Source organism: Triticum dicoccoides, chromosome 7A (assembly GCF_002162155.2).
Source record: "Triticum dicoccoides isolate Atlit2015 ecotype Zavitan chromosome 7A, WEW_v2.0, whole genome shotgun sequence".
Taxonomy (NCBI): domain Eukaryota; kingdom Viridiplantae; phylum Streptophyta; class Magnoliopsida; order Poales; family Poaceae; genus Triticum; species Triticum dicoccoides.
This window is the reverse complement of record NC_041392.1, coordinates 680,739,224-680,751,779: the sequence shown is the minus strand read 5'-3', so window position 1 is coordinate 680,751,779 and position 12,556 is coordinate 680,739,224. Positions and strand designations below refer to the sequence as shown.

Below are 12,556 nucleotides of genomic sequence, written 5' to 3'. Positions count from 1 at the left end.
AACGGTGTTGCAGGGTGTTAGGGGGGGGTGTTGGAGCGTGCTACGTGCTCCTAGTGAGATGTGGAGCACGATGGCGTGCTCGGTTGGGCGCTACGGCGATCGTGGCCACGACGGCGACATCGCCGGCGGCGTGAAGCTTTCGGCCGCGGTGGGGCTAGGGCCTAGGGGTCGGGAGAGAGCAGGGGAGAAGGGGGAAACGGTGGCGTAGCTCACCGCGGTTGCAGTGGGCGTCGAAGCGGGCTCGGGGACGCGTCGGAGACGACGAATTTGACGGCGACGGTGGTCGGAGTCCGAAGAGGGGAACGGTGACGTGGCGGCGATGCAGGGCTTCCGGGGACCCGTGGAGCGGTGGGGAGGAAGAAGGAGTCGAGGCGGAGCTTCTGAGCTGGTCGGGGAAGCGAGGGGTGGTCGGAGACGGTGGCTAAGGCGAACGGCGGCGACGGTGAGCTTCGGCCGTGAGAGAGAGAGAGTGAGGGAGAGCCGGGGGAGAGTGAATGGGGTGTCGGCGAGGTCGGGGCGACGACCAGAAGACGATCCACGCGGCGCAACGGCGACCAGGGCGATGCAGAGAGGCTGGGTGGTGCGTGGCGAGCTCGGGCGCGCCATGCTCACCTCCCTGCCTGCTCTGGCGAGGGGAAGCAGCTGGCTGGCACGGGCCAGCACAGTGCTGGGCCGGCTGGGCTGGGTCGGTTGCTGGCTGGGCCGCACAGGTAAGTCTTCCCCTTTCTTTTCTGTTTTCTGTTTTTATTTAATATAACTGCAACTTTGTTGAATTAAATAAAATACCTAGGCAACTCCAAAAATCACCAAACTACTCCTGGTCCATAGTTGGATTATTTCCAACATGAAACATTTTAGTTTGGAGATATTTGAGCATTTAAATATTTTATATAATTTTAAATGCCCAAATTCAAATAGTTATGATTTAATTCAAAACCCTAGGATGGCCTAGGAAAATGTGCACCACTTTTGGCAGAGGTTCTGAACCAAGGCAAAAATGATGGGCATTTTAGAAGGGCATTTCAGGTTCATTGAAAAATTGTTTTAGTAAACCCTAGTTGGTTTCAGAGGGGACTGGGGGTTCTGTCATCCCCATTTCAAGTTTCTGGTGAATGAGTAAACATGATGCAACACTCTAATGCATAACTAGCTAGGGTGTGACAACCAAGCTCCATTTCGACGATCTTTGGTCATCTCTGGCATGACGAGCAGCGGACCCGACTCTTGTCCCATGCAGGCTTAAGAAGGCGATGACTGTCTACATGACTCTCCGCCGCACTTGGGAGGAGTCCGCCTTGCCCCGGCCAGACTCGATCCGGCGGGAATCCATTGCATATGTGCAAATGACGCTTGGATCCACCTCGAGGCGTGTGATCACGGCGTCGCCGAATGTGATGCGGTCCGTTTGGCGCCCCAACACGGGGATGGCACATCCTCCCCGAGGCGTCCGTGTCGAAGGTGAACGTCTATGGACCGTACACCGCGAAGGCGAGTCGTGTCCGCCGACTAAGGCAGAGCGCGTGGAAGTCGCGGAGGCGGAGTCACATGCCGCCGGCCAGGCAAAGCCTCAATCGGTGACTGGCACCTCCCGGCGCCACAACGAGGTTCCAGTCCATCAACGATCACACCTCTACCGATGTCGCTTCGTGTTCCATGTGGGCCAGCCTGTGTCCCATGCCTTATCTTTCCTGCTGGCGACCGGACCTTCACTTCCCGAGTTACATGGTCGTCGAATATATGGGCGCGGAAGGAAACAACAAAGACGTGGTTAACGGGCGCCGATGAAACATTTAGACTATATTTTATGTTGCATATAATTATATGTATTTGAGGGTTTGGTAATAAGGCGCATCCATGGACGTTTAGACAGTCGGATTAGCTCTTACTCCTGGTACCCCTGTGGGTGGTCTGCCGACCGACGAGCCGGGCTAGCTGCTATGCGAGCCTCGATCTATGACTCATCGCCGTAAAAAAGGTCACAGCGTGACGCCCCATGTCCAGACGAGCAGAGCCGACGAGTCGTCTCGATCATCCATATGTATGTCTCCAGGGTTTGATTAAACCCCGACGGCGACGAGGACCAAACATAAACGTTTTCCCGTTTCCGATTGTGGGGGTGCCCCGCTGGCCACGACGATGCCGAACTGATCCATGGTTCGTGCACATCCACCAGGAAATCATCTACATGCATGCGATGCGTCGCATCGTGAATTCGTGATGAGTGAGATGGGATCATGAGATATTACTGCACGAAATAAAAAAGAAGCTTAGGCCTCGTTTGTTTGGGCCTGGGCTTCAGCTTTTGCAGCTTTCCCACGTGTTGCACGCGGTCCTTAAACTGATAAGCATACGCGATTAGGTAGCTGTGGTTCATCTCTCATATCCTAAGTTGCGAGTTGCAATATTGTGTGCAAAATAAGCAATAATTGAGTGCGGTCCTTGTATATTGTATTGAATGTAATAACTAGCAGCCAAATACGCCTTGTCATGGGTGGGACCCACACCAGCGCCTCACCATCCGTGAGCAATCTCCATTCTCCTCGTCGCATATCCACAGCTCAGCTCACTGCTGGACCTTCCAGAGACACCACAAACATTCAGAAAAAATACTACTCACTGGTGGAGTACTACGCACACCCACTCTCCGGGGGATGCTCAGTAATGTGCAAGAACAACTTCATCTTTGATTGGTAGCAACAGGTATGTAGAATCTGAAAGCTTGAGTACCGGTTCTCCATTTTCTCAAGCAATTTTCCTATATATGCTGTTTTAGTGATTTGCTTGGCTGTTCAATGATTCTCTTTTCTTCTGACTAAAGAACATGCAAGAACATATCCCCCCCTTGTTCTTTGACAAAAGAACATGCTGCTTAAGCATATATTTTTTCCCCTTCTCTCATCCCAGATTTGTCTCTGAACAGATTCCAGACCCGTGTTTCTTCTATTTTTGCTTAATGGTGCATCTTGCATTTTTTTTCTCTCTCTTGGCGGATATTATCTTGCATGTTGACATGGGTTTGTTTATACATGATAATTGTGGTTTGCCGTGCACAGACAGACATATGAACCTTCTTGCGTGCTGACTTGTTGAACTGTTCCATCCAAAGCTCTTCTCTAGGTAGTAATATATCTTCAGTTTTTCACAGTGTTAACTGAGGCTGGGTCTGATGTGTATAGATTCAGTTTTTGCATAATTTCCTGAATCAGAGGTAGCTCAGGCGGCGGTGAAGATCAGATGTATCTGGTGAAGGACATCGGCGGCGCCATCGGCCTGATGGCGGCGGCCTTGGTGCTCCTGGGCACCTGGCCGGTCGTCCTCGCCGTGCTGGAGCACCGGGGTCGGCTGCCGCAGCACACGTACCTGGACTACTCCATAACCAACTTCCTGGCCGCCGTGCTGATCGCTCTCACATTCGGCCAGATCGGTGGCGACACGCCGGAGACGCCCAATTTCCTCACTCAGCTCACCCGGCCCCAGGTAACTCAATTATCAGACTGAAATTTCAGAAAACTTGAGGTCAACATGTATTCTGTCGATATTCCTTCAAAGTATGTGAAGCTATAAAGAAATTCAGGCAACACCTGAAGTTGGCTTTCAGTCTTTCTTTCTGACCTCAAGTTTAACATGTAGTATATCTGTATATGCGAAATTGTTGATGTAAATTGAACGAACAATTCAGGACTACTGGCCGTCGATCATGTTTGCGCTGGCGGGCGGCGTGGTGATCACCCTCGGAACCGTGGCTACACAGTACGGCTGGGCATACGTCGGGCTTTCGGTCACCGAGGTCATGGCCTCAAGTCTCAAGGTTGTCATAGGTAGGTAGTGTCGGAGAAATGGATGTATCTAGATGTATTCTAGTTCTAGATGCATCCATTTTTATCCATTTCTCTGACAAGTATTTCCACACGCTCACAGGCAGCTCTATTGATATCCTACTCTCCAAGCATGGAGATAAATGACTGAAGATCAATGTCCAAAACCTGAAGATAAATGAATGACTGAAATTTCTGTTGCAGGGACAACACTGAACTATTTTCTGGACAGCCGGATCAACAGGGCAGAGGTTCTCTTCCCCGGCGTCGGATGCTTTCTGATTGCAGCCTGCCTGGGCTCACTTGTTCACTCCTCCAATGCTGCTGACAACCAGGAGAAGCTATCAAACTCCAGAAACTACTCTGCTGGGTACAATCTCTGCTTCCTTCGTTTCCCAGAATTTTACCCTTAGATATCTGAATATTTTGAGTGACAAGTATCTCTTTGGCTAATCTGAAGATCACTTCCGGTTTTCGCCCGGTTTTCCGTAATTAACTGGGCAATTCTTTTCTGCTTAGTTAATAGATGAGGCAATCTTTGCCTCCGTTTCGAAAAAAAATATATCTGAAGATCACTTTGCTGAATTCCTCACAGGAACACTGCAAAGGAAGATCTCACCCAACACCTTGTTCAAGAAGAAGGTAACAACTTGTGCATCATTAATCAGATGAAAATGATGATCTGCTGGTCTTCTTAATAAGAATCTTTCAATCGAGAACAGAGGAACCAAAGGATTGTGAAGAAGCACTACCAAATAATAAGGCTGTGGAGAAAGCCGAGGCAGGAACAGCAGATTTCCTCATCGATCTGGAGGACAAGAGATCAATCAAGGTTCTTGGATCCAACACGCTGGTGGGGCTGGCGATCGTGACGTTCGCGGGGGTGTGCTACTCGCTGTTCGCGCCGGCGTTCAACCTGGCGACCAACGACCAGTGGCACACGCTGCGCGACGGCCTGCCGCACCTCGTGGTCTACACCGCCTACTTCTACTTCTGCCTCTCCTCCCTCGTCGTCGGCGTGGCGCTCAACGTCTGGTGCCTCTACCGCCCCATGGCCGGCGTGCCGCGGTCGACGCTGCGGGCGTACGCCGGCGACCGGGAGGGGAGGGGGCTGGCGCTGCTGGCGGGGCTGGTGTCCGGGCTGGGCAACGCGTTCACGTTCATGGCCGGGCAGGCGGCCGGGTACGCGGCGGCGGACTCCGTGCAGGCGCTGCCGCTGGTGAGCACGCTCTGGGGCGTGGTGCTGTTCGGGGAGTACCGGAGGTCGTCGCGGAGGACCTACACGCTGCTGGGGAGCATGCTCTTCATGTTCGTCGTCGCCATGGCCGTGCTCATGGCCTCCTCCGCGCACAGGAAGCCGCTCTGACGCAACCACTGCTGCTCATGCATCATCAATGCATGGCAACCGGGACCTTGTGTAGCAAAGACAGAGAGGCTACAATAGTAAGCTCTTCAACGAGGATGGATGTTGTGTAATTTGGACAAGTGCGATGTATGTCACATCTTTTTTTTAATGATCCTAATCTATGGTCGAAGTTCGTCGGAAGTAAAAAGTACCTCAAACATAATAAAAATTACATCGATATTTCGAGATCATCAAAAGACCACTACCGTCGCCTGAGCAAGCCGCTCTCCTACCAAAGCCGGCTTGACCTTTTTTTTTGCGTAGAACTTCGGGGCTTCTTATTCAACAAATGCGGACCTAGCACAGTCAGCCATGAGGCTGCTATGTAGGAAAGAGGGTACACGATCCTGCCAGCTCTCGGTCACCTCCAACGAACAAGCTCGTTTTGCACAAAGGTGAGCCAAGAGAGTCGAAGATCTATTAATATGCTTTTGTTCTATGTCAAAATTTTAAAATTTTGATCAACTTTATAGAAAATAGTAGTAATATATATGCCATCAAATTGATATATTATCAAAGTACATTTTAAAATGAATCTATTGATACTAATTTGGTGCTATAAATGCTTTTGCTTTTTCTAGAAAGGTGGTCAAAGTTCTAAAACTTTGACTTAATACAAAAGCTAGATGTGCACTTATTCACGGACGGAGGGAATAACGGTTTAATAAGGCTAATCAGAAGCAGGAGAGATGGCATGCAAGGTAATCCTGAAAGTGATATTGGTGGGGCACCATATGTGGAAAATCCAACCAATTGCCTGTTGGCCATGCGCTGACATCTTCCATCCAAAACATTCAGCTGCGCATCAAGGCGAACACCCGCGCTAGCCACGTCATCACAGACGTACTCCGGAGATATCTTTGGGCTGGCCAATCGCGTGTGGGGCATCGGAGGTCCCTGGTTGGCGTGAACGCGTGCGCGACCGACCGAGCCGCCGTTCCCCATCCCTCGATTCCTCTCCCTCCCCTCGTCTTCCGCCGTCGCTGCCACCGGCGACCTCCCCACAGCAGCTGCCGCCACCGGCGACCTCCCCCACGGCTGATGCTCCCACCCCTTCTATCCTTCCTTTACCTTCCCTCACCATCGACGACCTCCTCCCATCCCCCCTGCCCCAAATTGAGCAGCAGGCCCGGATCCAACGCAGGCTCAGATCCGGCACGCTCATAACCCTGGTTCGTCCTGAGGACACTATGGACAAGATGCTCTGGGCCTAGTGATGCAGCCATGGACAAGGTGCCCTCCCCTTCTCTTCTGTGTCTATGTGTGTCTGTTGGATTCGATTCGATTCGATTTGGAGGTCAGGACAAGAAAAATGAATTAAATGCACATACCTGTTTGATGAAATGCAGGTTGTTGTGGCCATGCCTAAAATAGCCACTGGATTAGATTGTTATTTTAACTAATCCCTCTTCAGTCTCAGTCATGTTCAAGTATGAATATTGTTTCCCCTATGTGTTACAACAGGTCATGGTATAATCTAATTAATGGCATCATGGCAGGACTCATGTGGTCGTCGATTACAAGGGTGTCTCAGGGGGTTAAAGAAGTTGTGTTCTTACAGATTTGAGCTGAAAGTAATTCAAAATAGGTAAGCAAATAAGCCATGTTTCTTCTTTGCTGCTCTAGCTGTCATGTGCCACATAGTTATTTCTGTCCCACATGCTACTGGTTGCCTATTTAGATTCTATTCATGATCTATGTTATATTGTACCGATCAAACCTTGATCAAATTTAAGAAGGCATGTGTTGCTGACCCTCCTCTCTTTCTCAACGTCGGACCACTGCCGTCATTTTGTCGAGTAGCTGATTGTTTCTATCTCCATGGTTGTGATGTCAAGGATCATGGAGACCAAGGTCACCACATTCTGGTGCATGTAGAAAAATGACTAAGATCCTTGTATTTGGTTATTTTTTGTACTTACTGGCCTATATATTCATTTCTACGTTGCTTTGCTGAAGTTGCTGCTGTTTTAATTACAATGTGTGTTTTGTTGGAGCAGGAGGCCGGAAGGGATCTTATACTACGATGAGCGTTTTCTTCAATCATACCAAAATGCATGAAAAATATAGCTGTGGTTGTTGGCCTGATTTAAATGAGAATTTAAATATTTCTTGCTTGGTTATTCCAGTTATGTTACAATATTTGATTTTCGTAGCTCAGGATGTCGATTCACATTGTCTTAATTCCTGTATGCTGGTTTCTTTCTACCCCTTGACAGGGAGATCCAGGAAGGAGGTGACCGTCTCCCACGGCGTCGCATCGTCATGAGGAGGACGAAAGTGAGCATGGTACCTTTGACAAATCAATCCTATTTCCCCCCTTCTATGCGACGCAGATAGGTCACATTGATTCAACAAGTATGTGCGATTTGTTGTGCACAAATTAAACATTTATTTATGCAAAGGTTTGTTCTCTCAGTTTCCTCCAAGTCCAAGTTCAGTTTGAACTGTCTAAACAGGGATTTACAGATTGTATATTCTTTGCCCACTTGCTATTTTTTTGCCAATACCGTCATTGTGATTAGCAAAAGTAGGATCGTAACCTTTTTATATGCTTGGTTACTCTTTAGATTACGATGTTGAAGACACAGCTTTACCTCTTCAACCATCTGAACTATGCTGCACCAGAACTGGTCCCTAGTGGTGATTCTAAAGTAGGCTTTTCCTGTGACATATTTAGTTTTGGATTGCCATAATAATGTGAAAATGGTATCTGTTTTAATCTGGCACATGCTTTGTCAAAATATAATGTATTTAATCTGGACTTCGCTCTACCTTTGACATATGCTACAGCTGCATATGCAGAAAACATACTGACATGTCCCCCTGTAATTGCAGTATATGAATTCATTGACATATTTAACAAGTGAAGCCTTTTCTAATATTCCTACTCATCTGGTGGTTGATTTGCAAAAGATGCTCTCAGTTGACAGCGGCGGCGGACAGCGCTGGGCGGCACGCCCATCAGTGCCCGTGTGCCCCGACCGGTGCGGACTGCTTGTGTAGGGCCACATCAGCTGGTTGCTCAAGCCTGCGTGTGGACTGCCCGGTAAGCTCTATGAATCGACTCTGAATCTGTTTGTTCTTGCAATCTTGCTCTGTCCAGTTTGGGGTTCGCTATGCAGGGTTGCGTCTAACCCACTGCCAGTGAATTTTATTCTTCTGAATTGATGTGTTACAGTGATCGGCTGCCCCGATGCCTAAAATATATGTGCCCTTAAGGCTTGGTGTCCATGGGGATAGAAAACTGAGTTGATTTCAAGTGGTACCTGAACGTCTACACAAGATTTGACTAAAACTTTCCCCTACTAGATTTCACAAGAGAGCCTTCTATTCTCCTTTTTAGAACTGAATATATTTGATGTGCCGTTCAATAGCAATGTAGATACACTGACTCTGCTTTTTCACTATCAAACAGTCCCAACAATAGGACTCTCTGCAAAATCAATTTTGGTGTCTTGTTTAATTGTTTTATTTGATGCGAGGTAATATTTTATTGTAGTGTTTAGCATGTTTTACCTTTTCATTTTTGTTTGATGAAAGATGTTTTTCTTTCTGAAGAAAATATTATTTCGTAAATAGAACAATAGTCACCATACAAGATCTTCCACCAAATAGAAATTTGTGTGTGCAGCTAAGATTGATTTCCAGCTCATCTCCATGGGTTCCCTGAGGTGAGCGCGATGCCGAGGAGAGATGGCGTCGAGGACGACATCTGAGGACATCATCACGCTCATGGCTCCGCCGCCATCGTCATCGAGTTTTTTGGTACGCACGCACTACTCCGATCACCCTTCCCCTCCACCACTCTTGTGTTTGATCGAGTGATTCGGTGGCAGGTTTCACAGCAAACAGGTGTGCGACGGGCCGGCAACCAGCGGCGCCATCTCTATCCCTGACACTAGATAATAGCGTGGCTAATGGCCCGCGCGCGGCGCGCCTGTCTGTGCCCGTGCGCTCAGGCTGATGCGGACTGCGACTGCGCGTAGGGCCGCCGCAGCTGCATGCTCAAGGCGGCGTGCGGACTGCCTGGTAAGCTCCATCAATCCACTCTGAATCTCCTTGTTTTGCAGTCTTGCTCTATCTAGGTTGGGGCCCCGTACAACACTGCTTCAAATATATGTGCCCTTAAGGCGTAGTGTTCATGGGGATAAAAAAACTCTGTTGGGTTTCAAGTGGTACCTGAACGTCTATACATTGAATAAAGTTTCCCTTAAGATTCCACAAGAGAGTCTTCTATTCTCATTTTAGAACAGAATATATTTGATATATTGTTCAATACTAATGTGGACACATGGACAATGCTTTTTCACTATCAAACTATGGTGCAATCTTTATTTTGTTTCGTCCCACATGAATGAAACGGCTCACTACTTATTTCCTTTGTTTATTACCACAGGCATGTTAAGCACCCCAACCATCAGACATTTATTTCCATTACTAATAGTAAGATCCACACGAATAATACCTGCACTCAGTTATTCAGTGAATTGCTCTGCGATTAAATTGTGCCTCACCAATATTTCTATGAGTATACTATTTATACGCTCATACACAGAGTAATCGCTATTTGTTTTTTAATTTATTACCACATTCCTGCTAACGAGTCAACAAGCAGATATTTAGCTCCATCGCTAATAGTAAGAAACGAGTTGTCCAACAATATGAAGAGGTTCCCATTCCAGTTTATCTAATGGTTGTGACTTCCACTGTTAGTGCATTTGATTGCTCTGCTAAGTCCCTTCTATTAGATTTCTTGTTTATTTTTTACATGGTTTACCAACTTTCAGAAGCACAAATACATGAACTATTTGATTTCATTGTGGCTGAGTTGGAAAGATTTGTTGAGACTGAAGGAGATGATTTCCACTTGCCTGTGGGCAGGCATAGGGAACTGGGTTTCACCTTTCCTTTCGTATTACACCAAACCTTGATATCGTCAGGCACCATCGTTAAGTGGAAAAAGGGATTTTGCATCAATGGAATGGTAAAAATCAAATGATCGCAGTACATACTTGGCTGACAGAATGATATACTAATAACAGTAAATTTAGGATTCTTTTAGTATCCAAAAAACGGTGGTTCTTATCCTTTCTTGTCACTTCATGTGTCATTGATTTATTCTCCCATTATCCAGAGAAACACTGACTTTGTTATCCAAGACCAGTGGTTACGCTCTTGGGTCAATATTCAGGATAATCACCATTAATTAAGCAACCACACCTACAATAATGTCATCCGGTGGAATCACGTGTTGCTGCTAATCAGGTCTTCTCCTTGCTTTCTTTTGCGGAAACTCTGTATTGACAACACTGCCTTACATTTGGCAGCCTGTCATTAGTGCCTATGTTAATCCATGAGCAATTTTCTAAGATTAGTCTTTCTGTTTTTTTTATGAAAATCATTGGGGGCACGTGAGATCTCTTGGAGCATTTTTTGTATCATTCTTACTGTGTGAGTATTTAATCTTCTGGTCTGTTGCTTTTAAATAGATGATGGACATTTAAGGCATGCTGAGATAATTTCTCTTTGTATTGTTCTAGCCCGTGAGTGTATCTAACGTTGTAGTTTATTGCTTCTAAGTTTTTGACTGGTTGTTTTGACGATGTCTTGGACCTATGTGTCCAGGTTAAATTTCAGCCCCTCACAACGAATTTAGTATTTGCAGGATCTAAGACGACATATCACACTTCTGCCCGTCATCCTAATTTTGGTGCTTTTTTAGAGGTGTGGGATTGGGCAGTGGTGAGCTTGGCTCTCATATCAGGTTTCTCGTCTACATTAATCTTGATGTATGCAAGAATTTCTTATCTTAGTGATATCAATCTATTAGTATGTCCATGCAGTTATAGCTCTGTTACTTTCCTTCTCTATGTGGTTTCTTTGTACTATTTCATAGGTGAGTTAACTGTCTTGCTGAAAGGGCAGTGAGTCAGTGACAGTTTCTTGCAGTTTCCTTCTCTACATTAGGAGTTCCAGTTCTGCAATCGTTTCTCTCTGTTTTCACAAAGTTGTGTATTTTCTAAATATATGATTGCTGGTTTCAGCAATATATGATGTCTCTACCACAACCCAGCATGCAAGGGCTTATCTATGTCTTTTATTTGTTGTATCATAAACATCATCTATGTTTAGTTTGCACATATTATGCTGGCACCTTCAACGGCGTGCTATATCTCCCACCCCATCAGTTCTTTCCTATAAGGATCCCAAAACATGGATCAGTGGTATGCAGCTGAAGGAGTTACTGCCAGATCAGTTGTTGAAGGAAAATCATACGTTATTGTTACGCATTTCACCTGTGTTCATGAATAAAACTAAAATGTGCATATACTGTAGTCTTATAATTGTTTTCCTGCCATCTAGATTGTACCAAATAAGGTAATAACCAAATATGCAATTTTGGGTAAGGTCTAAATGCTATTAGAAAATATAAATGGTATGATGCATACTACTATTTAAACTTATAAATGAAGTAGTAGATCTGCTTCATTTTCACTTATTTTCCTTCTCCAGTTCTGCACTTGTACCCAGAAATTGATGATGTTACAGGAAATAACCTTGAAATTTTTAGACTACCTGCTTCAATACAGAACTTTGGGTCAACGCTCGGATAGTTCTTTTATTTATGCAGGGAAAATTACAATGCATGTCAGTTTTTTCTGTTGCCTGGAATTGTTTTGTTTTATGATGTGGATTTCTGTGTATTTTATCTCATCCAAAATCAAACTCATAATGGTGAACATCTTATCTAAACTCGTCGTACTTCTCTTTCTTGCTTCAGGTTGGGAAGCAGTCAATGGGTGATTACCGAACGTGTCGGAACTTCCAAGCAAATGTCTCTCTGTGGCTAAAATAAATCTTATTTCCCCTCAAGTTACTAAACTGCAATGGGTAGTTGGTCGGTCGCTGTCAATTGAATGTGGGAATTGAAATGTCTTGCCGTTTTACAATTCTTGTTTTGCTTCACAATCTTCTCTGTTAAATAGACTTGTTAGTATCTATGAAGCTACTACGCTTGCTTTGCTTTATGAATGAACACTTGTCTCCTGCAGTTTTTACCGTGTCTTATATTCGAACCACTACGCCCATCTGGTCTGCCTCTTTTTTTTTGCTGAATTATACATGTTGTCATGCAAAGACATTAACAAATATAAAAGCTTGATTAGTGCGCATAATTTTGCCTCAAGAGGCGCCACCAGGTGGTGCCTCAGTCACTAGTTGACCAACAAGGCAGTGAACACTCGGTAATGCTACAACGACAGCCCTTACGGGCTTTTACGGAGCAGGTTTAAGCTGACAAATTATCATTGTATTAAGGGGAGGGAGGGGGCCC

At 46.0% G+C, this 12,556-nt stretch overlaps 1 protein-coding gene and 1 long non-coding RNA gene across 28 annotated transcripts; both read left to right on the top strand.

The window, feature by feature from the left end:
* Positions 1 to 2,541: 2,541 nt before the first annotated feature.
* On the top strand, positions 2,542 to 5,368 carry LOC119330106 (ureide permease 1-like). Of its 4 annotated transcripts, none has more exons than XM_037603217.1 (7): positions 2,542 to 2,700; positions 3,054 to 3,117; positions 3,207 to 3,477; positions 3,680 to 3,818; positions 4,020 to 4,185; positions 4,411 to 4,457; positions 4,538 to 5,368. In XM_037603217.1, exons 3-7 carry the CDS (start codon positions 3,235 to 3,237, stop codon positions 5,179 to 5,181), a joined length of 1,239 nt encoding a protein of 412 aa, XP_037459114.1. In that variant the 5' UTR covers positions 2,542 to 2,700; positions 3,054 to 3,117; positions 3,207 to 3,234; the 3' UTR covers positions 5,182 to 5,368. The 4 variants fall into 4 exon arrangements, with proteins under 4 accessions (XP_037459114.1, XP_037459113.1, XP_037459117.1 ...); XM_037603216.1 differs by having other exon boundaries at positions 2,543 to 2,700; positions 3,183 to 3,477; XM_037603221.1 differs by having other exon boundaries at positions 2,569 to 2,700; positions 3,058 to 3,117; positions 3,183 to 3,477.
* A 682-nt stretch (positions 5,369 to 6,050) lies between these two features.
* Positions 6,051 to 12,291, top strand: LOC119327609. Of its 24 annotated transcripts, none has more exons than XR_005158610.1 (9): positions 6,064 to 6,453; positions 6,720 to 6,808; positions 7,221 to 7,295; positions 7,440 to 7,509; positions 8,059 to 8,269; positions 8,855 to 8,988; positions 9,060 to 9,252; positions 10,889 to 10,987; positions 12,005 to 12,291. It is a non-coding gene; the product is annotated as an uncharacterized LOC119327609 (long non-coding RNA). The 24 variants fall into 24 exon arrangements; XR_005158612.1 differs by having other exon boundaries at positions 6,067 to 6,453; positions 7,440 to 7,500; positions 8,137 to 8,269; XR_005158613.1 differs by having other exon boundaries at positions 6,067 to 6,453; positions 8,147 to 8,269.
* Positions 12,292 to 12,556: the final 265 nt, after the last annotated feature.